We start from the raw sequence: 27,855 nt of genomic DNA, 5'->3' as shown, positions 1-27,855 counted from the left end.
CAGGCCCATAGGGGATGCCTGCACCCTCCTCTTCCTCTCTGGACCTTCTCTCCACTTTCATCCTTTCCTTTTCTCCCTCGCCCACTCATCCATCTGCTACTCCCTCGTCTTCACCCCCTCCTCTCCTTTCTTTTTCTCACCTCGCATTGCCCTTTTTTCCCTTCCCCTCTCTTCTCCTCCCTCTCTTCTCTCTCAGAGAGCAGCGAGACCAGCGTGGAGGCTTTTCCACCAATCAGAGGCTTGTTGCCAGGTCATGGTTGGAGAGGTTGAAGAGCAACAGGAGGGAGGATGGACAGTAGGAGGCTGATTTGGATACACACATGCCCATACACACAGTTACAGACACACACACAGTCACAGGCTGTGAGGGTGGCATCCAAACTTAGTCCTGAGTTAGGGAAGACAACATTTCCGGACTTTTTGGATGAACAAACGCCTCCCGCCCTCTCTACAAAACAGCTATTGTCTTCTTTGCCTGTCCAGAAGGTTGCTCCTGTCATCTGTTTTTCTCCAGCAGGGTGTGTGACTGTGTGTGTATGTTACTGCAAGAAAGAGAGTGTGTATGCAACTGTGTGTGTGTGTTGGAAAGGGAGAATATACATGTGTGTATTTGCCTACTCATATCTGTATCTCTTACCTGTTTGTGTGTGTGTGTGTGTGTGTGCATGTGTGTGTGCATGTGTGTGTGCATGTGTGTGTGTGCACGCGTACGTGTGTACATGCATGCACATCTGTATGTCTTACCTGTGTGTTGGCTGATTGTGGTTGGTGCAGATGGCGGTCTGGTAGTCATGGCTGACACAAACTTTGTGAGTGGGGCAACGCACCTTCACACAAGGATCCTTGGTGGCGTCCAGGCCTATGGGGAGAGGGAGGAGACACATGGATTTAAGAAGCAAACACAAAAACTCCAGGATGCACCAAATTGACATCAGTTCATCCCAGAACTAAATGCCACTGACAGTCCATGACTGTCCATCCAACCTCTACTCATACAACACAACTGTCATCGACCTGAGAATGTTACTGCATGTGGAGGAAAGATGACTAGAAGTAGAAGAAGTTGAAATGAAGAGAGGTAAAAAAGGAAGTATAAATAGGAGCAGATAAAGAGAGTGTTTTCAAAGTGTGTGTGTTTGTGTGCGCATGTGTGTGTGACTAACGGAGTGACTTTCCACCCCGACACACTGACTCTCAGAACGCCCTACTGTCGGCTTCCACATCAATCTCCACGGCAACATAATCGCCGAGGCAGTGAGTCACAGGTGGACAGCGTCCAAGGTGACGGAGATCAAAGCCAGGGGATCATTCCGAGCGTCCTGTCATTTCACGCTACGCTGAAGACGCAAATACACCCACAGAGGACAGAGGAAGAGGAGAGGAGAAAGATGGGAAGAGAGAGGAGAGAGACAGAGAGAGAGAGAGGTTGGTGGAAAGAAAAATGGAGAGAGGGACATGAAACAGGAGGGAAAGAAGGACCATGAACAAAGAGAGACAAAGAGACAAAGAGAGAGATGGTAGAGGACGATGAGAGAGAGAGAGAGAGAGAGAGAGAGAGAGAGAGAGAGAGAAAGAAAGAGAGAGAGAGAGAGAGAGAGAGAGAGAGAGAGAGAGAGAGAGAAAGAGAGAGAGAGACTGATAGACAGTAGAGGAGGGTAAGAGAGAAGAGAGAAAGAGAACCTCCTAGAAAGCCCAGGAAGAGGCGGCCATGCAGTCATCTTCAATCAGCTCTACGGCTTCCTTCTATGTGCTTGAGGGAGACAGATAACACAATATAATCAAACAGCCTGTAAGTGTTCTGTCCAGCAGCAGCAGCAGCCTGCCAGCCTGGATCATATGTGTGTGATGCAGCTGAAGATGGTTTGGACAGTCCATCAAAATCGCTACCAATGACCACAGAAACCCAGGCGACAACAAACTCAGAGATCAATGGGAAACCAAAACAAATGTGGGCTTGAGCTTGTCTTGGTACTCATCTTCACCAGATGCTCCAAGATAGGGAGGAAAGACACCCACTCTCTGAAACCCAAAATAACTTCAAAGGAGTTAAATGACTCAAGGCCGATGTTCGGCTTAGCCCTTAGAAAACGTAGTTAGCACGGCTGCTACCTTCACAACAGTGAGTGGATGGGTCTTAGCTAGACAGGCTAATGGCGCATGTGTGCGTTTCTGTGTGTTTGTGCTTGCAGCAGTGTCCGGCGTGCCGCACGTGACGTGAACACGACAGATCCTTGAAGGATCTTTGACGTGGAGAACACACGCTAAGCACACAGACAAACACCGGTTAGACACGCTGACGTCACTGGGAAATGTGTAGCTTTAGACACACACACACACACAAACAATACCAGAGTTTCAAATCATAAGGAAGCTTGTTGTAAAACCAGGACCAACCGCTGTTCTTTTGTGTTTCTCGTACACCTTCCCACTCTGCACTGAATAGAAAGCAAGACAGGTAGAACTGGTCTGTAAATATACGGAACTGCCAAGAAATGTCAATCTATATATCTTCCTCTTCAACCTCCTCTATCTTCTTTCTATCACACACCCACACACACACACGCACACACATTTGCCCGTCTGGAGGACGTGGCGTGCAAGGCGTGGCGTCTATCAGCGTTGGCGGAAACTCATCCGATTCCTCCCTCGCTCTGAAAATGAGTTTCTCGCCGTGAGGGAAATGAGAGATGAGAGATGGCTGGGGGGCCGGCGCGGTTGGAGGGGATCTGGTTAACAAAGAGGGTCGGAGGACCACTGAGGACAAACACAGGAGAGCTCCGTCTGTGTGTTCTCAGCTAAATTAGGCAGGTAGACATTCTGGACATTTAAATGGATGGGAGGAGAGGGGATGGAGGGGATCCGAAAGGAAAGGGGAAAAAATAGGAAAGGATGAAGGGGAAAGGGGAGGAGAAGATGACAGGAAGTGGAAAGAGGAGAGGAGAGTGAAATAGATAATAAAGGAGAGGATGTGAGAGAAGAGGGCAGGGGAGAGGAGGGCAGAGGCGAGGAGATTAGAGGAGAGGAGAGAAAAGAGGAGAGCTCTTATCTGTCTATCCCAGGCTTGAGTGAGCAGCACTGGCCGTTTAAGCAACCAATCAATTCTAATGCAGGAGCACTGCATCTGCAAGCTATCGTTCCCTCTCCCTTTCTCTCTTGCACACACTCACAAACACACTCCCTCTCTCACTCTTCAATTCACCGTTTGTCAGTCACTCTCCCTCCCATTCTACCACATTCCCCCTTTCACTGTAGCAAACCCCTTCTCATTTCTCTTAGTGTTTTACCCCGACACCAACTCTCTCTTGCTTTCTCTCTTTTCTCCTGTTCTGTCGTTCACAGACACGTGATGCACGCCACACGGCCAGACCGACGCCACAACTTCACTTACCAGGCTCCGTCAGGCTCGCTGTTACCGTGGCGACGCTACGGGCCAAAGGAAATAGCTGTGGGAGCTAGGTCATCCGATGAACGAAATAAAAGACAGATGCTAAATAAACGGATGAAGAGAGAGTGTGACATGAGACTAATCATTACAAACTGCACTGTAGAGGTGGGATGGGGTGCTGCTTAGCTGGCGAGTGACACAAAGGGGGGGGGGGGGGAGGAGAGAGAGGGAGGGAGGTGAGAGAGGGTGAGAGAGGGAAGGAGAGAGCTAGGGGGCCAGGGTCAGGGAAAGAGAGGGAGAGGAGGGGGGTACGAGACTGTGTGTGTGTTTGAAACGTATCCCACAGTGTGCTATCAAAAACGCAGGTTGACGTGCGAGCGACAGCTGTCGAGACACAGACACAGCGCCAGAGCTCGTCTCTCCTGACACACACACACACACACACACACCAACGTGCTCAGTACACACACATCCTATACACACACACCAACGTGTTCAGTACACACACATCCTATACACACACACACCAACGTGTTCAGTACACACACATCCTATACACACACACATCAACGTGTTCAGTACACACACATCCTATACACACACACACCAACGTGTTCAGTACACACACATCCTGAGCTCGTCTCTCCTCACACACACCAACGTGTTCAGTACACACACATCCTATACACACACACACCAACGTGTTCAGTACACACACATCCTATACACACACACATCAACGTGTTCAGTACACACACATCCTATACACACACACACCAACGTGTTCAGTACACACACATCCTGAGCTCGTCTCTCCTCACACACACCAACGTGTTCGGTACACACACATCCTATACACACACACAACAACGTGTTCAGTACACACACATCCTATACACACACACACACCAACGTGTTCAGTACACACACACACAACTTACCAAGCACATGCATCCCCAAACACACCAACCCCAGTGTTTGCATGTGAGGTTGATAGCTTGATTGTCACTCCCTGGGGTGCAGTAGCAGTGTCTGGGCACAGATGGCATCAAGTTGACATGGGCACTTAAGAGAGGGCACCAGTACTGGGAGGAGGGTAAGAGTGGCACTATGAAGTGTGCAAGGCCTCTCTCAGTATCCAGTGTGGGTTTTTTTGTTTGTCCTCTTTTAGCTAGAACATCGCTACTCATCTGACAGACAACTTAATTGCTAACCCCAGTCACCTTGACACTCTGGTGGGACATCAGAGGTAAGGGGCTGTGTGGGACATACACACACACACACTGGTGAACACACACACACACACACTGGTGAACCCACACACCCACTAAAATAGAGTAGTAGACACACTGACTGTGGAGTACAGCAGCCCATTACATTTTCATTCCTTAAATAAGAATGCACTTTTTGTTTGCTCTTATTCACACCACACACAAACACACACAACTTCACACGACCACAAATACACACAACCATTAACGCACCCATAAACACAAAGGTCAAGGTAATCATTAAAGCTTGGCACATCCTGATTATAAATCGACTGCAAAACTGAGAGCAAATTTTATGCCACAGTTGTTAATCACACCCTATTTCTTCCCAGTGTGTGTCTGTGTGTGTGTATCTGTGGGTTTTGTCCATAATCTCAGAAAACTATTTGCTATATAAGGCCTTCACTGAGTAAATTTCACAAAGGAATGGGCAATCTGTCATTTTAAGATCAAATACCACACACAAACACATGCACTGCTGTACAAAAACAGGGTTTCTTTACTGTTTTAACAATTTCTTTCTGTACTAATAGTACATATTTCTAGTCGTCTTTCGAAAGTCTTAAACTTATCTCGAGTTCTACCATTTCTACATACATTGCCCCAACATGTAATCATTCACATACAGACTTGCCTCCGGTGTAACATAGGTGTTTTCAGACCCCCTTACAATCCAGTTCTCAGAACCATTTGAACATGGATAATGTAATGACTTGAGGTTCATGTATTGATTCAGGTATTGATTGGCCTGAGCTATCCACCTCCACGAAACCCTCTGGGACTGTAGCCTACCCACATGGTAGCCATGGAGACGTGAGGAGGCAGAGGTGCTGGCTTGTGAGCAAAGATGGAGGTTTGCTTCTCTGTTCTCCCACGGCAACCCACTGCTGTTACAGAAGGAGGAGCAACTCTATAATTGTCTGTGAAGTTTACTTTGAGTGTGTAGGTTTAGGTGTGTGTGTGTGTGCACGGTAGGTGAGTATGTGTGTGTTTAGACAAGTATGTCGGCAGGTGTGTGTATGTTTCTGTGTATGGGTGTAGGTGTGTAGGTGGATATTTGTGTGTGTTTTTAATGATATCCTACTCCAAGAGACAATTGGAGTAGCTTATCTGTCATATTTCATTTCTATCACATTCGAAAACATAAGAGTATTACATCAACTTGCATAAACTCTGACACAAGAAGATCTATATTGTTATGGTATGTCTGTGTGTCTGTATGTGAATGTGTAGAAGAGTTATTAGTACAGTCAATGCACCTTGCAGTGTCAGAGTTGATTTCATTATTTCACATTGGGGTTAATAATGCAGATATCTCTGAGGGATGATGTTCTCTAACGCAGAACTTAATTCTCCTCCTCTCTCCTCTTCTCCACTACTTTATCCTCCCTCCCGTCCTCCTGCCTTCTCTCCTCACACTCTCCCTTCCCCTCCCCCTTCCCCTCCTCCCTTCCCCTCCCTCCCTCCCTCCCTCCCTCCCTCCCTCCCTCCCTCCCTCCCTCCCTCCCTCCCTCCCTCCCTCCCTCCCTCCCTCCCTCCCTCCCTCCCTCCCTCCCTCCCTCCCCTCCACCAGTCACCCTCTCCTCTCACCTCCTCTTCCCACCCTCTCCTTTCCCCTCCCCTTCTCACCTCTTCCTCTGCTCTCGCCCTCCACCCCTCCTCGCAACCCCTCTCCTCTTGGGATCACTCAAGCCTTAAAAACAGCCCCATTAGTATTTAATGGCTACAGCAGTTTCTATAGCGCTCCCCACTGAAAACACATTACAGTAGTGCTTTAAAACTCCATTATAAGAGAGGTTAAAAGTGCAGCGACCTGACCTCTCCCTCCCAGATTCTGGACTCACTGCTTTGGGTTCCTCACTCCCCGTAATATGGTGGGGAGGGGGGGGGGGGGCTGATGGAGTGAGAAGGGAGAGAGACTAATGGAGAGCGAGAGAGGAGGAGAAGAGAAAAAGAGAACGACTAAGAGGCATAAAGAGAAAGAATAAGAGAGAGAGAAAAAGAGAGAGAGAGGGAGAGGAAAATAAAACATTATTTCACATCATTTCAGACCTGGACTGTGGCCAGAAACCAGCAAAATGATTGGGGGATGGGGATGGGAGGAGTCCAGGACAGACAGGTCGGACTGCCAACTGGCCTGTTAAAACAAGATGACCTCAAATTAATTGCTACTCAACTGTATGCGGTTGTGCAAAGGCCTGTATGTGTGTGTGTGTGTCCCTCCCTGTGTTCTTGATTCATGTCAAGGTTACCGGCAGCAGGACGCTAATCCCCAATGCTTCACAGACGGCATCAGCCCAGTTACTAGGCCCCATGGACCCTGACTCTGGCGGAGGTGTGTTTGTGTGTGAGAGAATGTGTGTGTAGCTTATATACTATAAGTATAACAGTAGTGATGTTTTTCCTAGCACATAAAGCAAGGGGGATTAGGACAAAAGAAGACTAAACACAGACACACATTACGTCAGGATCCAGAGGGCATAGGAACCGGCTATAATTTCTTTTGTTGAAATACAGTAAAAGAAGTCTGTCGTTCCTAGTCTAGAGCAATGACTTAATTAAAATGTATCAACATGGTGTGCCTTCTCCCTGAGATACCCAGGAGATGTTCTGAGGACTGATACAGATGCCCAGAATAGGAGAGTAGCGTTCATTTGTAGCTGCATTGCATCATGGGACAGGGGGGATCGCTGACTTAGCGGAGGAGCTGTCCTTGTCACAGCTCTAGGTCTCTGTCCTCTGGTCGTTTGTTTTGTTGAAGAAGAGACAGAATAAAACAAGTGCTTGAACAGCTCCCCGCAGACTCTTAATTTGAAAAGCGAGCATTTCTTTGAGGCTTTGATGCGCAAATTAAAAAGGTGCTTTTTACTTTCTCAATTGGGGGTGAGAGACTGAGAGAGGTAGGAAGTGAGAAAGAAAGAAAGTACGAGAAAAAAAATGGGGGAGGAGAACATTGGCAAACCGCTTTGGCTTGAATAATAAAATAATTATATAGATGTGTGATTTTATATACAATTCATAAAAACAACTCCTTTCCACTTTGGTTGGTGAGAGCTCCTCAGGGAGAGCTTGTGTTTGGACTGCACGGCCTTGGGGAGTGAGGGGTAAGGGAGGGATGAGGAGGAAGACGAGATACAGGGATGAAAGAGCAGAGAGAGCCTCTGGGGGAGTCGACGATTCGAACAGAATTAACTGGCGAGAAATGAAATATTGAATACATTAATATTATTCTGTATGTAATTGAAGAACAGACTAGATAAACAGGAAGGGCTATAGAGTCCAAAAGTAACAGAAGAAACCCTAGTGGCTTAATAGTGTGAAAGAGCTGAATGCAGGATGGAATCCTTCTGGTACTAGGACGAGGGAGAGAGGGTGAGAGAGAGAGAGATAGAGAGAGAGAGAGAGAGAGAGAGAGAGAGAGAGAGAGAGAGAGAGAGAGAGAGAGAGAGAGAGAGAGAGAGAGAGAGAGAGAGAGAGAGAGAGAGAAAGTGGGTGAGGGAAATAAAGGGGAGGGAGTGAGACCCAAAGCCCCATGGATGTTTTCCATCCCTTTCCAACTGCGAATATTCATCACTGTCAGACTGGCTTGGAAGCTACATGGGTCCACACACACACACTCACACACACACTCACACACACACACACACAAACACACACACACACTCTCTCACACACACACACACACACTCTCACACACACACACACACACACACACACTCACACACACACACACACACACACACACTCACACACTCACACAAACACACACACACAGGCAGTGCATGAATAGCAGCACCTTTTGCCCAGAGAATGTCTTTAAAGAACTTGAAAGCTGTAGGAAAAGGCCTTTAGCATGCAGCTTCTAAGTTAAGAAGTTTTATGATTTAGGGGGATGGGGTGTACAATTGTACTGATGTTCTGTGTGTGTGTGTGTGTGTGTGTAAGTGTGTAAGTGTGCATGTCAGTGTTGTTACCAAGCCAGTAAGACAATAATGTGTGTGTGTTTTTGGGAGAGATGGGGGGTGTTGGCATTGATGCCCCACTTACATCACTTGGAAAATAAACAGAGGCACATACGAACGCAAACACACACACACACACATTGCCACGCACACACATTACCACGCACACAGTTTGTGGTTCCTTCATTACATTTACTGCTGATAGGTTAAAAGGACCACCATTCACACGTCTCACACACACACACACTCACACAAACACACACTCCAGTTGATTCCCCTTGTAATCATTTGTCACAGCAGAGCTATAGGGCCTGACATTTATAAGCATCATAACGTGCCGCTGAGAAGCACTTCCATATCTAGAGAGGAGAGATGTCGGAGAGCATCTCTCTCTGAGCTCTCCAGGGAGACACACCAACAGTGTAATGATGCAGCACGCAAACACACACTTACACACACACAGACATTAATACTATCATACAACATACGCAGATACAAGCTCCCACACTCCTTTTCACCTACACACACATTAACACCATTATACACAAAATGAAACAATTTTATCACAACTACAAGCACAAACACACTAAATAAACAAACCCCTCACACACACACACACACACACACACACACACACACCTAGTCCTTCCACAGAGCAGGTTATTGGCTCGGTTAGAGCAACAGGCCATTTCATTACGTTCTATCAGTCTTCTCCTCTGCCTCCCGAAATCTGCAATCACCGCATGGCCGTCTAACGGGAACCCCAAGGTCGCCGGCTGACTGATCACAGCGGCGCGAGGATCGGGAAGTAGGTGGAAACGACGTGAGGCAGCGGGCGCTCAGACCAGTGGAGTACTTAGAGGAGGACCAGAGAATGGAAGATCTGGATATATGTGTGTTTGTGTGTGTGAAGGAACTGGGAGTGTGTCTGGGAGTGTGTGCGTGTAACTTACACTCTGCCCCAACCAACCAATTATAGCCAAGGACTGGACCACTGCAGATGTACCAGAATACATTTATTTGACCAAGGGCATACAATACATTTCAACTTGGTGGATAACCAATCAGAGAAGCTACAGAAACCCATGTGACTCAAGGGGTCAACACAGAGCAAGCCTGTTGGGTGACGTCAGTCACCCAGAGGCTCGAGCAGGAGAGGTCAGAGGGCATGAGGGTGTGTGTCAGCAACTCACTAATGAACAGTGGTCTTAGGTATTTTGCTGAAATAACGAGAAGACAAGGCGCAAACATGTGCTTGGTTGTGTGTAAGGAGTGGGAAGGTTGACTTTGTTCTTATTACAGAGTTAGCTTGTAGCCACTGTCCTTCAGCTCTGGATAATTACCTCTGAGAACAAACTGACCCTGGGCCATACAAACACACACATACACACACACACACACACACACACACACACAGGCCTAATTCTGATGGACAGGGACTTTGTCGCTGGCACCTCACAAAATTCAATGCCACTGGCATGAATACACACAAACACACACAAGGTTGTGCCCACTTAACATCTCAAACCTCTGAGTCATCCTCTAATAACACATTATTTCAGACAGCATTACACACACACACACACTCACACCCACGCCCACACACACACACACAGACCCCAGACAGCCTGTCTGCTTTGCCAGCTCCAGCTATGGCCTCACCTTCAGTGTCACGGATAATTGTTCTGAGGCCGTGTAGTTTCTGTCATGCTGCCAACACGCTATCATCCTCTCTCACTCACCGTGCAAAAAAACTACAACACACAATTCATCTGGCACTGGTCGGGCGTATGAGCATGTTTGTGCATTATTGGCACAAACATGTCTGTCCTGTTTTTGTCAGTGTGTGTGCCCCACCTGTGACACCCTGCTCTGCATGTACTGAAGTCTATCTGTCTCTCGTCGCTCCTCCCCTTCAGCCCAGTAGCCACAGCTTCTATAGACATTCATCTGGCATTGCATGGGACAGTATCCTAACGAACAGGGGGGGGCGTGCAGACAGACAGGGTTCGGAGGGGGAAATGGGTTACACACACGCCCCCCATGGCTCAGAGAGTCCGCGCCATCACCTGAGCAGCCACGAGTAATCAGGTTTCCACCAGGGCGTGGGTTCATTAAATAGAAGCCCGGTGACTAAGAGCACCGGAGGCCATTTTGGCTCTAGGCTTTTTGGTTGTACTCCAGAGGCAACGCTGGCCTGAGGGCAATGGCCAGATGTTCTGATCCACTGACTCAATGTGTCTGCCCGCTATGTGTGCAGTTATCGGACACAGTCTGATTCTCTGAGAGAAGAGGAGAGATGAGAAGAGTTTATATGAATTGGATTACCAGTTCAACACGGTTCAAAACGTGTTCAAAACGTTTTGATGGTTTCGCCCACCCACTCAGTGTTTCTCTCTCCAGTCCTGGTTCATGTGTATACTAATATTGAGTTTACAATATTGAGTGTATCTGGGGGCAACCAGCCGATGACCAGAGGTGAAGGATAATCTGGAATAAGCGTCAATTAAAGTCAAAGCTTCTGCACTGGGCGGATAAAACAGGAGGCCCCTACCAATTCAAACAAACTCTTCCTCCTATCTCTCTTACTAAAACACTCTCAAACTTACAAAGAACAGTCGTTTTTTCCTACCAGTCTGTCTTTCTGACTGTTTTCAAGAGAAACTAATATGTGGACATGGCCTTTGAGAAGGCTTGAATGACTCGCAATCACTGAAGCTCAAAATGACCCATTAGCTTGTCTGTCTGTTTTACTTGTTTTACAAATCTATTCATCCATGTCCACCTGTGTATCTCTTCATCTGCAAACCTGTCAGGCAGACAAGATATCATCTACTGTTCTTTCAATTTGACGTTGATTCACTCGGCCTTCCAGCCTGTTTGACTACATCAAGATATGAATTTATTTTATGCTGTCATTGAATGATCGTGTGAGTGTACTGCATGTGGGTGTTAGCCAGGGACACAGAGAAGGGCAGTGTGTATGTGTGTGTGTTGGTATGTGAATTTGTGTGAGGTTGTGTGCATAAAGGTGCGTTTGTGAGTGTGTGTGTACCTGGCCAATTTTTTTTTTAATATTTACTACACGTCGCTGGCCATTCTGGCTGCTTGCGGGAAAAACCCATTTGCACACTGTTTTTGAAGCCTCCTCTTTCAGCAGGAATACCTGTAGAATGCCAATTCATAAAGCAGACCAGGCCATATCGGGACAGACAAGGAGAAACTGACAGACACAGACAGATTAGCTAGAGCATGTCCCCATTTAAAGAATGGAGAAATCTACAAGAAAAAAACAAAACACTAATTCCTCTGTAAGGCTTTTTCTCCCATTCTGTAGCACCAGAGAGGAGACAGGGGGCATGCTCTTCAGGTTAGTTGAGCTACATGTATCAGGGTGTTCTTGAAAAAGAAAATGTTTGTAATTCATACTACGTTTGAGCAAACCCCACCACTGATGGGATTTTAAGCGCACAACACCTACATCAGTTTGCTTAGCCCGCTAGTGTCGTGTTAGCCCACGCTAAACTACAAAACCACACACGACTATCACAACTGTGGAAGCCTTTGCAATTACATGCTAACTGTGGCACACCACTGGTCTTTAACATACCATGTTACTGCCTCCACACTAGCATGCCCCAAACTGCCACATTATCCCCTGTTTTGGTTAGCTGCCTGCTAACACACTATCTAGCTGCACACATTTTAACGTTTCTTGTTAGCATCCACATGAACTTAGCATCCAGCTAACACAAACTAATACTGCACACACGTAAACCTGCACTTAACAGCCACATAATAGCAATCATGTTAGCATGCAGTAACAGGGTGTGTAACAGCTTTCATGTTAGCCTGCACTAACTGTCCGTATCTGTATTACTGAGGGGCTGCTTTGATCCTCCTACAGGAATTAGCCATGCTTTACCAGCCACAGATGACAGGAACTGGGGATGTTTATTGGCCTCACAGACTCACAAACACATATCTCCCCACTGTATTAAAGGGATGGCCAGTATTCGGTATTCACAGCAAGAAAACGCTGCTCCTTACCAACAAGTCACAAGGTTACTACATACATACATGTATCTCCTTTATCCTTGTCAAGGGAGTTTTCATTAAATGGTTTCACTGACAAAACAATCAATAATATTATTTTTTGACTGACAAAGCAGTTTATTTCTTCCTGGTCTTCCAAATTTGAGAAGACCCAACTTTTTCCAGAGATCTGGTGACACTGTGAGGAAGACAGAGCATGACCTCGCTGGTGAAACTCACCATCCTCTGCTTTTCTCTTGACCTGTCCAGAGTGGGCTTTGGGTCCTGGTTCGCCATGTTTAGTGGGCCTTGCCTCGGGTTCTGTGGAACAAAAAGAACCATCAGAACAAGAGGCAATTCTTTTTGAGAGAGGCAATGTCATATCTACAACATGGTGTTGCTACTTGAAATGCAAACAGGATGCAAACAAACCACAACAAATGTGACATGCAACATATGCAAATAGCCACACAGTCAAAGCCAGTAACAGCCATCTTCCAATTCTCAGAAAGTATATATTTGCACCAAAGCCAAAAAAGGCATTACGCAAACTGAGTAGTCCAATTCCTTAAAAGGAATAAATGTGGCAGTACACAAACACATTAATCCATCTATTCATACAAACCAAAATGGACAAATCCATCACACTTAAGCGTGCACACACGCACATGCTCTCTCTGTCTCACTGTCTCTGTCTCTGTCTCTGTCTCTCTCTCACACACACACACACACACACACACACACACACACACACACACACACACACACACACACACACACACACACACACACACACACACACACACACACACACACACACACACACGCACACCAATCATTAAAACCCAAGCTGGGACCAGTGAGGCAGTTCCAGTGCCTCTGCGATAAGTAGGAACGGAGCGGACAAACAGAAAAGTACACCAAGTTTTTTTTTTTTTTTTTCTGGCGCAGTTAGGTGCTGGCATTAACGACCTCTGATGATTTAATCTCCTAATTCATCCTGCTCCTTTATTTATTAGGTCGGCAGCTTTTTACGAGATGACAGAACTCAGTTTTTCTTTATTCTTTCCATTCCCTGAAGGACTGACCAAAACCACCTAAGATTTATGAGCGATGGATGAGAGGTAGGGAACTGATGGAGAGAAGAGGAGAAACAGTAGAGGGTGGCATGGGGTTCACAGCCCAGTCTTTTTTAATGCACTCTTCTAGTCCATTCTGTCCTTTCTATTCTGCTTCCTAACCCACCCCATCATTTTCCCTTCTTCCGCCGGCCCCTCTTTCTTTTTTCTCATTACTGAATGTCTTTCTTTTCTGGAAGTTATCGTTTCCTTAAGTCGTTTTTCTTCACCTCAGGTTTGTCCTTTCTTAATTTACGTCTCCTCACGCAACTTCATTCTGCTTTTCCTCCCTCTCCCTCTCTTTCCTGTCACTGTAACCGCGCCTGTCACTTAGAGAACATGGCGTCAGGCCCTGACTCATCGACAACCTGGGTGAAAAAGGAATTAGTTAGCATTATTTCATTCGTCTTGTCTTCTCGCATTTCCTGTCTTACGATAGGCCGGGCCGGACAGATGGAGAATCTATCTGAGGGAAAATATAGCTGATCTCTCCACCAATCCCGATCTACACATCCCCTGGTAGACCACAGTGATGTTATCTACCCTCATTTGATCTACAGTCTTGGATGGACTCACCTCTAACAGTCAGAGCAGCACAGACTTGTAAAAAACATCGATCTGCAGCTTCATTTTGGTTTGAGGCTGGCACTTGCTGTTATGTTCTCCCTTTGCAAATTGATAGTACTGCGCTGTAGAGATCAATACTGGCAGAAGCTGTGCTCTCTCTCTCTCTCCCTCCCTCCCTCCCTCCTGCCCTCTCCCTGGCTCTAACTACTCTCCTTCCATCCCTACACCCCCGTCCTCATCCCTCTCTGTTTAATAGGGAATTATGGTGATTAAACACGATCGGAAAGCGTGAGTAAGCATGAATGTAAAGGGATAATGCCCTTGGTGTGTTTGTGAGTGTGTGTGTGCCTGCAGGCTGCACATAGCTGATTAGGGTGTGCGTGCCAGTGTAGAAGTGCGTCTCCTTGCGTTGTCTTTACGCCTCTACCGTGTGTCTATTCCAAAACGTGTGTGCCTGTGGTCCATTTGTGTGTGTGTGTGTGTGTGTGTGTGCATGATACATGGCCACCAGTGCTCGTCCTTCTTGAAGCGTCCAGATAAGCGCCGAGGCGGGGGTCAGTGGGAGCGGATCCACAGTGTTTTGTTATGATGTGGCCCGGCAACTCATTAAAAGCGGGGCAGTAAACGCCACATCAGGAGCGCCTGGAGAGCGCGTCACAAGCCGCCGCACATTCAAATGAAATGAGATATTTGTTCTGGGGCGCGGCCCGTTCCGCTGCCGACGTGGCAGCAGTGGCCAGCTATCACACCCGGTCGTTCGCCACATTTTAACCTATGCCTGCTTCCATCAGTATCTTTCTTTTTCTCTATCCAAGCTCAGACCAGGCATCATAGATTGGGTTATACCGTTGCCTCTGTGTGTCTGTGTGTTGGATAGGAGGGAGAGGGAGAGAGAGAGAGAGAGAGAGAGAGGGAGAGAGGGAGAGAGGAGAGAGAGAGAGAGAGAGAGAGAGAGAGAGAGAGAGAGAGAGAGAGAGAGAGAGAGAGAGAGAGAGAGAGAGAGGGAGGGAGGGAGGGAGGGAGGGAGGGAGGGAGGGAGGGAGGGAGGGAGGGAGGGAGGGAGGGAGGGAGGGAGGGAGGGAGGGAGGGAGGGAGGGAGGGAGGGAGGGAGGGAGGGAGGGTATGTGTTTCTAAGTGGTTGGTTGTGTGATTATTGAACTCCACTGAAGGCACCATGTCAGATAGACAATAAGCAACTCTCCGAAGACACCTGAGCTATGATGTTGTACAAAGCCCTGTTAAATCTAGCAACCCATTCCAATCTGTCAACCCTCCATAGGTCCATATAGGGTGCATCAGGGATCCTGTCTCTCAATCCATACTGGTGACTATAGCAACCAATTATTCAGTCTGCACAGTGATCGAGCCTGAGAGGCTATCACATGCATGCACACACACGCACGTGCACACACGTGCACTTGAAGAAACTTCTGCCAAACTTTTACATTAATTGGGTTTGCTTGTGCTGCCATGGGCAGACAAACACACACACACACACTACAGTACGTAATTGTAATAGGACAGCAGCTCTAACACTGTGAGATATCCGTTCAAAGACAGATTTTACTCTTCACCTCTCTCCTCTCCACCTCTTTCCTCTCCACCTCTCTCCTCTGCTCTCTGCTGCTCCCCCCTGAGTTGTTTCAACTAACCCCTGCTGACTGAACACAGCCTGCAGACTCATCAGGTCGTCCCTCTCATACTCCAACCTAGAACCCGTCTGTGTGAGCCAGACAGAGGGATGCAGGGGTGGAGTGGTGGAGGAGAGGTAGGATGGAAGGATGGGGCACAGCCACACTATAGACCACTGGCGTTTAAGTAGTCCAGTGAGAATAGAAGAGAGGGCTTTATTTAGTGAATGTAGGTATTTTAGAAATCTTTTCATGGTGTATCTTTGTGTGCCTACGCATGTTTTGGGAAAGATTACTGTACAGTCTTACCAATCCAGTAGGTCTGTATATAATGTGTGTGTGTGAGTCAAAGTGTGTGTGTGCATGTGCGTTTGTATCCTCCTGTGTGTCCTAGCTCCTTTGTGTGCGTGAATGTTTGAGTATGTGTTTGGATATCTCCTCTATGTGTAACAGCCCTTACAGTACGTGTGTGTCATTCTGTGTGTGTGTGTGTGTGTGTATGTGTGTCAGAGAAGAGTATGTCATTCTCTGTACTGTATGAGTGAGTGAGTGAGTGAGTGAGTGAGTGAGTGTGTGTGTGTCACAGAAGAGTATGTCATTCTCTGTACTGTATGTGTGAGTGTGTGTGTGTGTGTGTGTGTGTGTGTATGTGTGTCAGAGAAGAGTATGTCATTCTCTGTACTGTATGAGTGAGTGAGTGAGTGAGTGTGTGTGTGTGTGTGTGTGTGTCACAGAAGAGTATGTCATTCTCTGTACTGTATGTGTGAGTGTGTGTGTGTGCATGTGTGCACAACACCCATGTCAGTTGGAGGCTGTATCGCCGGCCGGACTGCGGGAGATAAGGAGGGCTGCCATTTACATTTTAGTCATTTAGCAGACGCTCTTATCCAGAGCGACTTACAGTAAGTACAGGGACATTCTCCCCGAGGCAGGGTGAAGTGCCTTGCCAAAGGACACAACGTCATCTGGCATGGCCGGGAATCCAACTGGCAACCTTCTGATTACTAGCTCGCTTCCCTAACCGCTCAGCCATCTGACTCCATTTGTAATACTGCCTTTGATTTCCTTCAGCAGATAATGCATTACAAATCACACATCCACAAATCTGAGAGACATGCCCATATACACAGGCCCGGGACAAAATTACAGCCCCATTCATCTTCAGAATACTGATTCCAACGTTTGGCTTCAGATAAGGACTCTCCTTTCTCTCTTTCCCTTTTTTCTCTCTCTCTCTTTATTTGTACTTAAGCTTGGAGGATGTTTCCGGATGTCTCAACGAGATATTAGAAATGGAACAGGAAAGAAAATAAGTAGGAAGAAGAAAAGAAAGGAGTCAGGGACAAATAAATCAATGGGCATTTGACTCAGGGACAGGGCAGAGCAGGCTTGGAGGAAATGGAGCGTTTTATCATTAGCCAGACACTCTGATCCAATCAGGACCTTCGGATTTGGCGGTCAAGGAGACGGCGGCTGGTAAGAGCTCGACAGCTGACTGAATGCAGAGAAGGTTGCAGTTATATGTGTGTGTCGCTACCTTGTGTATGCAATAACGATGGGGTGTTTGGCTGTGTGTGCATTTGCAGGTTTGCAAGTGCACGCCCGTGCTTGAGAGCGGGTGGATGTTTTTCTCCATCCTGTAAATGGGAAACGTTCAAGTAAATGTCAGGACATGGTTGACATTTTAATGGCTACAAGGCAGCCTTTGAAATTGCATATTTCTGCAGTCAGTCAGATCTCAGGGGAATGTGTGTGTGTATGTGTGTGTGGGTGTGTCTGTGTGCTGATGAGAAAATATTAATGAATATTGTAAGAGCACAATATCAATCTGTCACAAAGACACACAACTGTCTTCACAATTAGCACTCCGAGCTAGCTCGGAATATGATATACATATACACTGTAGGTAGACACACACACACACACACACTTTAAAACCAGGTAACCAACAAACCGATATGTATGGATATATAATGGTAGCCCAGAGTGACATTCAGGATCTGACCTGGGGTCCCTTAGTAGCAATTTTTCTCCTTTATCTGCCAGTCTGGAAGATTTAGGATCTGACCTGAGAACAGGCTGCAGTATCACAAGCTGCTAAGACCTTTAAGATCTGCTTTTGAAGTCATAAAGTCAGCCTTTAGGGTTTTCTCTCTGTCCCAGAGTCTGAACACCACCTTTTCCACAGGGCAACAAGTGATGTTCTGTCACTGTAGCTAAGGGGGGAGACAGCAGTAGACAGCCCCCCTCTGAGCTAGCTGTCAGCTTATCAGGCCCAGCTCACATATGCACACATACGCACACACACACCGACAAACTGTTTTTCAAACATTACAAACCCCTCTCCCTATTTACCCCCTCTACCTCTCCTCTCTCTCCTCCTTTTCTTCTGCCTCCCTCACTCCACGGGTTCCATCCTTGTGGTAGAATGATGTTTTCTGGGTAATTTGGCAAAGTGGTGGAAGCCACGTCTGTTTCATCCATCAGGGCTATGTAGTGTGTGCAAACTCGCAAACATATGCTGGAACTCATTGTCACACACACACAAAGGTTGTAGCTCACATAAAAACACAATGGCACACACATACCCACAGTATACGTCATTAAACATCAGATGCTGAAGCCAAAGGGTCTAACCAGCCGTGGTCGCCGGGGGTAACCAGGGCTAATGGCTAAACAAAGTGATGGGGCAATGAGCCATTACTATGGCAACGCAATGAGATGGGACGACACTGTCAAGAAACACACACACACACACACACACAGCTTGATCTCCTGGATACAGTTAAAAACATGTCATGCAGCGTTTGTTAAACCATGCTAGGTATCAGTGCGTTCAGCACTACCTCCCAACTCTGAGAGCTGGGAACTGATGCCTGGGATTGAGCAGATTTTAAAACCACCGATGGGATTCCTGCCATGACACACACACGGCCACAGATGCACAGACACACACACAGGCTCACACACACACACACAGACAGTACACAAACACCCACCCACTCGCCCACACGCACAAATACAGCACAACAAAACACACAGCTCCCTCTGCAGCACCTTTGAAAAGGCAGTGCAGCTGGTGGAATCACGCTGATGTCATTTCCTCATCAGTCTTCCATTGACAGCGTAATCACACACACTCACACACACACACACACACACACAATAACAGGATTTCTGGAAGTCAACACCCCTGACAGCCCCTGGGAAGGGTGCAGGGAGACCCTGTGCGACAGAGACAAAGTGAGGTAAATCAGTGGACATCTGTTTCTGGGCCTCCGACATAATAAAAGTGAAACCAATAACATCTTCATTTTCTTGCCTAACTAAGAAACTCATCACTTTCTATTATTCAAAGCTGGTGTTTCATTGTATCTTTGTGTTTGTCATCTTGAACGTGCACACACACACACACACACACACCCAGGCCCAGCAGTGTTCCGGGAGCTATGGCGAAGCTCCTGGGCTCAGAGGCAGTCCTGCTGTCGGCCCTGGCTTGGTCTCCTTCTCTGGGAACCCAGCTCGGAACTACAGAACCGTACAAGCACAGAACCAGAGCCATAAGCGGCTCAAGGCAGCAACGAACCAGCCAGCCTTAACATGGTGCCAGATGCCTTCCTGTGTGTGTTTGTGTGTGGGGAGGGGGGGGGGGATGTTGGCCTACATTTTAGTATTATTCTCATCTAGTAGTCTGGAACTCACGTACGTGTAAGGGGCCGGACCTTAAGAGTATAGTTATAGTACAGTACAGTATAACCATCCACAGGACAGGATTTTGAGGTAGTACTCGGACTGTTCATTATTGTACAGTAGGTTGGTTAGGGCAGTGCACATGCATGGACGCACACACCCACACTTGTTCTTCACTTGACTGAGGAAGCCTGATCTGCTGTGGCAGGATATGCATCAGCTGTGAGTACCTGCTTCCACCTGTCCAGCGAGCGTCACAACCCAGAGCCAAGGAAAGCACAAAGAACACGAAACGAATCCTAGGAAAACAGACCACCTTGAACACAACAACACGTCTCTTGGCCAGATTTGAAAAGGAGAGAAAAAAAAAAGGACCAATCAGAAGCCAGCTGCGCAAACCCACAGACTGTCACGCAGTCTTCTCTCTCTTCAGGGGGCTGAGGTACCCAGGTGCCCGTTCCACACAAGCCTCAGAGATTCCCATCATCCTCTCTAGCGCTCGATAAAGAAACAACCATCCATCACTTTGCATCGCCATTTCCTGTCTGCTGCCTCAACAGGCCCTCTACACCAACAGATATGAGCCGGTGTTGATATCGGAAGATGTGTGTATGAGTGTCTGATAATGTGTGTGTGTGTATGTGGGCAGCTAACCTTAAGGGTACTTGCACTTACATATCCAGCATGTTTTATTCATAGCCATACATATACAGTGCTCCACGAGAACTGCATCGCTACATACTGGCTCTGGTCAACAGTTGTAAAAGCTTCCAATCATGTCCTCCTTATTCACTGAGATGGTGAGATGTGTTAATAAAACACAGTTCTATATGTGGGAGTACTCTTGTAATGATTACCCCTGGTGCAGCTGAAGACTAGGGATGACTGCTCAAGATGGGGGAAGGAGAAAAGGATTGGCCGGCCGGTGAGTTTCCTCTCATAGCAAATGGGTCTAAGGGGCCCGTGGAGGGTGGGTAAAACATGATGGGCATGAGGGAATGCAGGCATGAAATAACAACCAAATTCAGTTCATTAAAATATCTTTATCCCACGCAAAGTTGATCAGTAAAATTGCACTCGCTTTAATGCTCCTCTGGTGTGCATTTGTCTGTGTGTCATTATCTGTGTGTGTGGGATGCTGACAAAAGAATATTATATTATCAATCTATCCATTTCTCCCAGGTGGGTTTTCATAATTGAACTTTTATCGGAGGAAATCTAAAGAAATCAACCAAATGGCAATAAAGGGAAGAGAGTTAGGCCTAAAAAAGAGAGTGTAAAAAGGCTGATGGAGAAGTGAGAGCGAGAGAGAGGGGAAAGTGGGTGGGGAGGGAGGGAGGGTGGGTTGGTAGGGTGAGGAGGGTGGGTGAGGAGGGTGGGTGAGGAGGGTGGGTAAGGTGGGTGATAGAAAAAAAAAATATCCAACATGTAAATATTGCAACAAAGACGTGTCGCTTTGCCAAACTGGCAGCATTGTCGATATTGAAAATAAATGTTTGTTTGCTTGCTGAGACAGCATTCTGAGTAAACAACAAAGGCGCAAAGGGGGGAGGGGACTAGCGATGGGGGAAATAATTAAATCAGTCCACAAAAAACAAACACAACAATGACAAAACATGCACATGCAAGTGTAAAAACAAGACCATCCCCGTTAGTGTGACAGCTGGCCTAGATTCCCAGAACAGGAGAAGACAGAACTGAACAGAACAAAGCTCTGAGGCTCATGGGGTTGTGGAAACAGAGGGACTTGGACTCGGTCTCTACCTGGAGATGTGTGTTGACATGGTGATGTAGACGACATGAAACACATGAGAGCTGGAGAACCCTTCCCCTCTGGGACTCTGTTCAGACAGATGAGACATACCGGGATGCTTGACAAGGAGCAGGACAAAAGGGAGGCGGAGATATGGATTGATTTAGCTGGCCTGGCTGAATGAAACCACTGAGCAGGAACCCCGATCATCCAAACCCACCCACCTGACGCTATAATCAGACCAGAGCAAGATCCAAGATGGGTATTTTTTTTATACTATTTAACCTAGGTCTGTTGATCTACATTATTAGATTTTCTCACAAGATAATTTTTAGATGCTTTACCGGATTACATGGACCATTACTTTAAAAGACTCTAAACTCAATATTTTACAGTTCTTAACAGACTACAAAATCTACTGCTAGACCTGACTGCACTAACACTGATCAGAAATGCTATTGATGTGCTACCAAGATTAAATCTCTCACCAAGCAATATCCAAACAATCCATTGATCGCCTGTGAGACAGCAGATTTTATTGTCTGGCAGACAATGCAGGAAATAGGCCGCCCAACCCCTCTAACTGGCTCCTAGTCGTTAATCAGCATCTTGATTGGCCTCCCATCCACTTCCTTGGCCGCGATTGGTCCCCAGAGATAGTCATTGATTGGTCAGCCATACTGAGATTGGCAAGATGAGCTGAAGCTGGAACTCTATTGAAAAAATCGACCTCATATTCCTGAGTCCTGCCCAGAGGAATTGGGGAAGAAATAATTGGGACTCACTTTGTTAAACTATGCGTGTGTATGGGCATCTTCTTGCCATCTCTAAACTCTCCCCTCTATTGCACACAATAGTTCTTAACCGGTCCAGCCTCAATTACATGCCTACAGCTAACACACACACACTATGTTGAATCCTGATCACAGGCTAATTAGCCAATTATAGCCAGCAAGAGCTCAAGTGAACCTCATTGCGTTTTCACATTCTATTACTCTCCCCATTCTCTCCCATCTCTCCCTCTCTCTTCTCTCTCCCTCTATGGCCCTTCTATCTCTGGCTTTCAGTGTTATTTCAGCAGCAACTCAAAAGCTTCTCGACTGGCATGACAATAACTTTGAAAAGTGGAACCGGACCTTGAGAAAAGAAAGTGAGCAAACTGTCTACCTTTAGGTCGGGATGGAATACAGCTTCTCTGTGTGTGTGTGTGTGTGTATTAAACTTCAACCCCTGTTTCTGCACACACACACACAAACGTCAACCATGCCAGCCATACACACATAAGAGACACATATACCTGTGTGTGTGCACGCATGTGTGTGTGTGTGCACGCATGTGTGTGTGTGCACGCATGTGTGTGTTTGCATGTGCATGTGTGTGGGTGGAGAATTCAGCTTTGATAGTATGTTCACGTTTTCAGCGTTTATGTGTAGAGGGAAGTTCAGTAAGGTGTGGATGAAGTTGAAATGGGCCTAAGACACCTAATTGGTAGAATTAATTTGTATTGTTACCTTAGGGATTACAAATTAACTTATGTAAAGCGGAGCCACTAACAATCAAACACACACACACACAAGCATTAGAGAGTGTAGTTTATAAAGGACACACATTAAATAGACTGATACAATTGGCATAACAATTGTATTTGCACAGTAAATTCAGTACAAAGACAGAGAGAGAGAAAGGGAGAGATGGAGTGGGAGTACAGCAGCTGTTTATCAAATGTGAATATCCTTCTAAAGCTGAATGTAATACAAATACACACACACACACACACACTCTCATACTTACACACACACACCCCAGTTGTGACCGAATAGGGGGAGTGTTGACCCTGGACTAATCATGCCTTGTCTCATTAGCCTCTCTTTATGTACTGTGGAGATCATTATGGGTGTCCTCCTCCTTCTGGTTTATATTAAGCTTCAGGTCAGAGACAAGGGACACTATCATGCACACAGACACACAGAAATGCACATATACATGCATAAACATGGACACAAACATGTACTTACACTTATATGCACACAGTCATGCACATAAATATACAGTACACACACACACATAGCAGTACCAACAGGACTACAGTACCCAGGAGAGTCAGGCTGATTATAAAAATGTAAAGACGTAGCAACTGTATCTCACAGTAACAGAGTATAAGGGTTTGCATGTGTGGAATGTACAAGATAAAACAGGTACCAGTATCTCTCTCTCTCTCTCTCTCTCTCTCTCTCTCTCTCTCTCTCTCTCTCTCTCTCTCTCTCTCTCTCTCTCTCTCTCTCTCTCTCTCTCTCCCCTCTTCACTGTACTCTCATCACACTGCATCTTCATTCCATCCCTCTATCTCCCTTGTACTCTTTCTAACTCGTCTGCTCTCAATCCCATCTTCTCTCTCTCTTCTTGTTGACATAAATTGCTCCCTCCATACCTGCACCTCGTACTCGAACCTCTTGCATCATTTTCCCTTTCTCATTTGTCTCTCATCTCTCCTTTCACTCTATTCCCAAATTGTTCTATCAAATCGGACTCTCTCTGTCTCCCTGCTTCTACCGTTCCCCTAAACACATTCCCCCTCCTTCCCTCTCCAGTCACCCTGCTACCACCCCTGCATCCATCCACCCACTCTACACATCTCTCCCTCACTCTCCCTCCCTCAGGACTCCCTCTCTCTCTTCCCACAACATTACCTCTCTTTTCTCATTTCTGCATCTCTTCCCACCATTCACACATCTCCCTCTCTCCCTCCCACCCTCTCCCTCCCTCCCAGACCCCCTTCCTCCCTCCCCTTCATCCCTACCTCGTCTCACCCTCTCTCATGATATTGATCCGTTGGCCCTGCAGCGCAGCCAGTGATCAATAGAGTGAAATGAAGATTCCACAATGTGATTGGGCTATTCTATCTCATGGATCAGAGAGCGGAGAGCGAAAGAGAGACACAGAGAGAGAGAGAGAGAGAGAGAGAGAGAGAGAGAGAGAGAGAGAGAGAGAGAGAGGGAAACAGAGAGTAAGGAAGAGGGAGAAAAAGGAGAGAAAGAGAGAGATGGATATAGAGAAAGGGGAGGGAGAGGGAGATAGGAGCAAGATGGATCGAACTAAAGGAATGGCGGTAAGAGGATCATTAATGAAACTTAAACAAGTAGGGTTTAATGTGTGGTGGAGAATTACGCACATACACACACACTTCCTAAGAGTGTTCCCTTTAGCAACAATCAGAGAGATCCATAACTCCGTAGCATGTTAGTGTCTGGCAATATTCTCAAAGGACATATTGGATTTGAAGTATTAGATATCATGTGAGTCTGCACACACACACACTGGAAGATGTGTGCAGAGACCGACCTACACACACACACACACACACACACACAGGACATACCTTGGTCGAGAGGCTTGGCAGGACCCCAGCTCTTGAAGTAGTCATCCTGAAATAAAGACAACAGGAGATGAAAAGGTTCAATCAAATCAGGCAGACCTGTAGGAAGCACTGTACATGCACTGAGATTGAGAGAGACTGAGTAAGAGAGAGTGTCTGAGTCAGGTGGCTGAGTCAGGTGGCTGAGCGGTTAGAGAATCGGGCCAGTAATCGGAAGGTTGACGGTTCGATTCCCCGCCAGGCCAATGACGTTGTGTCCTTGGGAAAGGCACTTCACCCTACTTACCTCGGGGGAATGTCCCTGTACTTACTGTAAGTCTCTCTGGATAAGAGCGTCTGCTAAATGACTAAATGTAAATGTAAGAGAGAGAGAGAGGGTAAGAGAGGCAGGGGAAGGTTTTATAGGGATATTTTCTAGGCTGTAAATAAAAAACACACACTGAGTGACAGAAAAAAAGACACAGACTGGAACTATATGGCAGCACCAAAGATCAAGACAGTTGAAGATGATAAGGACGACACTCCACGAAGCACATCCGTCCTCTACTCTAACTCTCACACCTACAACCAGCCCATCCATCAATCCATCCAGACAGACAGACAGGCATCCATCCATCCATCAATCTAAACAGTCGTCCACTAGTCTATCCATCCAGCCAGCCAAATAGTCAGCCAGTCAGCTGGTCATCCATTCATTCATCCTGCCAGCCTGCCAATAGCCCATCCACCCATCGAGCCAATCAAAATGTCCAGACAGTGAGTCAGGGTGCAAGGTCAAGCCTCTCTGACTATCTCTGTGTCTCACACACACAGTACACATCTGCTGGTTACGATGCAAATACCAGAGAAGATGTGTCTCTTCAGAGGTCTTCTAAACACGCTGAGGCTCGCCCTCGTCAACAGTAATTAGCTTAACCAGCAAATGTTTATAGTTAAATGCTCATTAGTTTATTTTGCTGGGAACACAGACATCCCCCTCTTACTCTCTCATCTCTCTCTCTCTATCTCACTTTCTTTGCATGGCTACGAAAAGTAATTACTTTAAAACCGGTCCATAATGTAATATCGTTGCGTCTTGTGATTTTTTTTTGAGCGAATTAGCCTTGTAACAGTGAAGCACGTTACACACCGTAATTGGGAACATAGCAAACAGATGTGGCAGAGAGAGAGAGAGAGGGAAAGAGACAGAGAGAAAGAGAGAGACAGAGAGAGGGAAAGAGACAGAGAGAGAGAAAGAGAAAGAGAGAGACGGAAAGAGAGAGAGAGAGAGAGAGAGAGAGAGAGAGAGCGAGAGAGACGGAAATAGAGATAGAGAGAGAGAGAGAGAGAGAGAGAGAGGGAAAGAGACACAGGAAAGAAAGAATAAAACAGAGATGGGTGACAGAGCTAGGTGGATGGATACTCCTATCAAATAACCCTCTCTGGGTGTGTTATCAGTATTGTGGCTGTGCACCCTCAACAGGGTGTGTAGAGCATACTACAGCATAGCCAGCTGGAGACGTGGGGGGGGGGGGGGGGGAACTGCTACCATTGAAATAACTCACCCCCACACCCTGGTGTAAGAAACAAAACATGTCATAAGCTCTCAACTCTCCCAGCTTCTGACTTCCCTCTTCTCTCAATCTCTTTCTGTTTTTTTCATTCTACGTGCTTCACAATCTATCTCTATCTGTCTTTCATTTACTCCCCTCTCTTTTTTCTGACAGCCCCCCTTCCCAACCGGCCGCCGCCCCCTCACCGTTTTTCCCTGCATGAGTTTGAAAGAGGCGCTCAGCACGGTCCCCACAGCCAATCACTCCACAGACCAAACAGAGAGCGCGAGGGAGAGAGAAAGCACGGGAGGGAAAGAGAGGAAGAGAGAGGGAGGGAAAGAGAGACAGAGAGAGGGAGGGAAAGAGAGGAAGAGAGAGGGAGGGAAAGAGAGACAGAGAGAGGGAGGGAAAGAGAGAAAGTGGGGAATGGTGAGACGCCACTGAGAACGCTTGCCCTCATTTCCTCTCTTCCTCTCTCATTCCCGTCCCTCTGCTCGGATGAGAGGAGAGGAAGAAATAAAGGGATGATGGGGGAGGAGTGAAGCTACTGGGGGGTGGGGGGAGGCAAAACTGTCCTATTAAACAGTAACGTATCTTTAACTCAACTAATGGGTGTAGATATGTATTGGGCTGAACAGAACCCAATACTGTACAGTGCAGGTTCAATACATGTTCTAGAGCTGGAAATATAAGTTAGAAAGGGATCCTAGCTCGTCAATATGATCAAACTTTTGTCCATAGTTAATAATAGATAATAGTTAATAATGTGATAAGGCTATGTAGGGCGGGGGGGGGGGCAAAAAGAGAAAGAGAGCAAGTGAGAGAAACAGAGCAAAGGAGAATTGTTGGAAAGAGTGGTAGAAAAAGACAAGAGGAAAAGTGATAGAATAAGAGAATGAGAGAGGAGGGGGTAGAGAAGAAGAGAGCGATTGGTTAAGCGTGTGGAGGGTCTGAGGGGATGAGGATGATGTTTAGACTTGGCTGGCTGTGGAAGGTCAACCTTCTGAGCTGCTCGCTCTACGCTCAGAGATTGAGCTTTGGCTGCAAAACACACACACACACACACACGTACACACACACCAGCAGCTTGGTAGGACTGATAGGGGATAACTAGCCCACATTGCTGCCCTTGACACACACCGACAAACACACACACATTTTGGGTGTAGCCCAAACCACTGCAGCAGAACCCCCTGGGCCAGAAAATACATCTCTATCACAATGTACATGACCAGATGGAGCCACAACACACACACACCAAGTCTGGTGTGTGTGTCAGAACCATGCCTCCCCTTTTTATAAACACTGTAAAACATAATTAGAGAGGAGAGAAAATGGGGAAGGACGAGTAGACAAACAGGTGGACTGACAGAGACACTGAGAGAAACACAGAGACACACAGAGACACACAGAGACAGAGACACACAGAGACAGAGACACACAGAGACACACACAGAGACACACAGAGACAGACAGAAACACACAGAGACAGAGACACACAGAGACACACAGAGACAGACAGAAACACACAGAGACAG

General features: G+C 46.8%; 2 protein-coding genes across 2 annotated transcripts in view; both read right to left on the bottom strand.

The window, feature by feature from the left end:
- spock1 (SPARC (osteonectin), cwcv and kazal like domains proteoglycan 1) overlaps window positions 1–969 on the bottom strand; it is a 21,800-nt gene extending 20,831 nt beyond the window's left edge. The window contains 2 exon segments of the mRNA XM_067248117.1: window positions 745–859; window positions 963–969. Of these exon segments, the coding sequence (XP_067104218.1) occupies window positions 745–859; window positions 963–969 (122 nt within the window).
- Window positions 970–12,539: 11,570 nt separating this feature from the next.
- LOC136954487 (putative methyltransferase NSUN7) overlaps window positions 12,540–27,855 on the bottom strand; it is a 43,087-nt gene continuing 27,771 nt past the window's right edge. The window contains exons 11-14 of the mRNA XM_067248116.1: window positions 24,789–24,834; window positions 19,393–19,497; window positions 12,894–12,974; window positions 12,540–12,562 (exon numbers count right to left, since the gene is read on the bottom strand). Coding sequence (XP_067104217.1) covers window positions 12,540–12,562; window positions 12,894–12,974; window positions 19,393–19,497; window positions 24,789–24,834 — 255 coding nt within the window. The remainder of the gene's footprint in view (window positions 12,563–12,893; window positions 12,975–19,392; window positions 19,498–24,788; window positions 24,835–27,855) is intronic.

This window comes from Osmerus mordax, chromosome 12 (assembly GCF_038355195.1).
Source record: "Osmerus mordax isolate fOsmMor3 chromosome 12, fOsmMor3.pri, whole genome shotgun sequence".
NCBI lineage: Eukaryota > Metazoa > Chordata > Actinopteri > Osmeriformes > Osmeridae > Osmerus > Osmerus mordax.
Note: the sequence above shows the minus strand (reverse complement) of the source record. Positions and strands in the feature narration are given on the sequence as shown.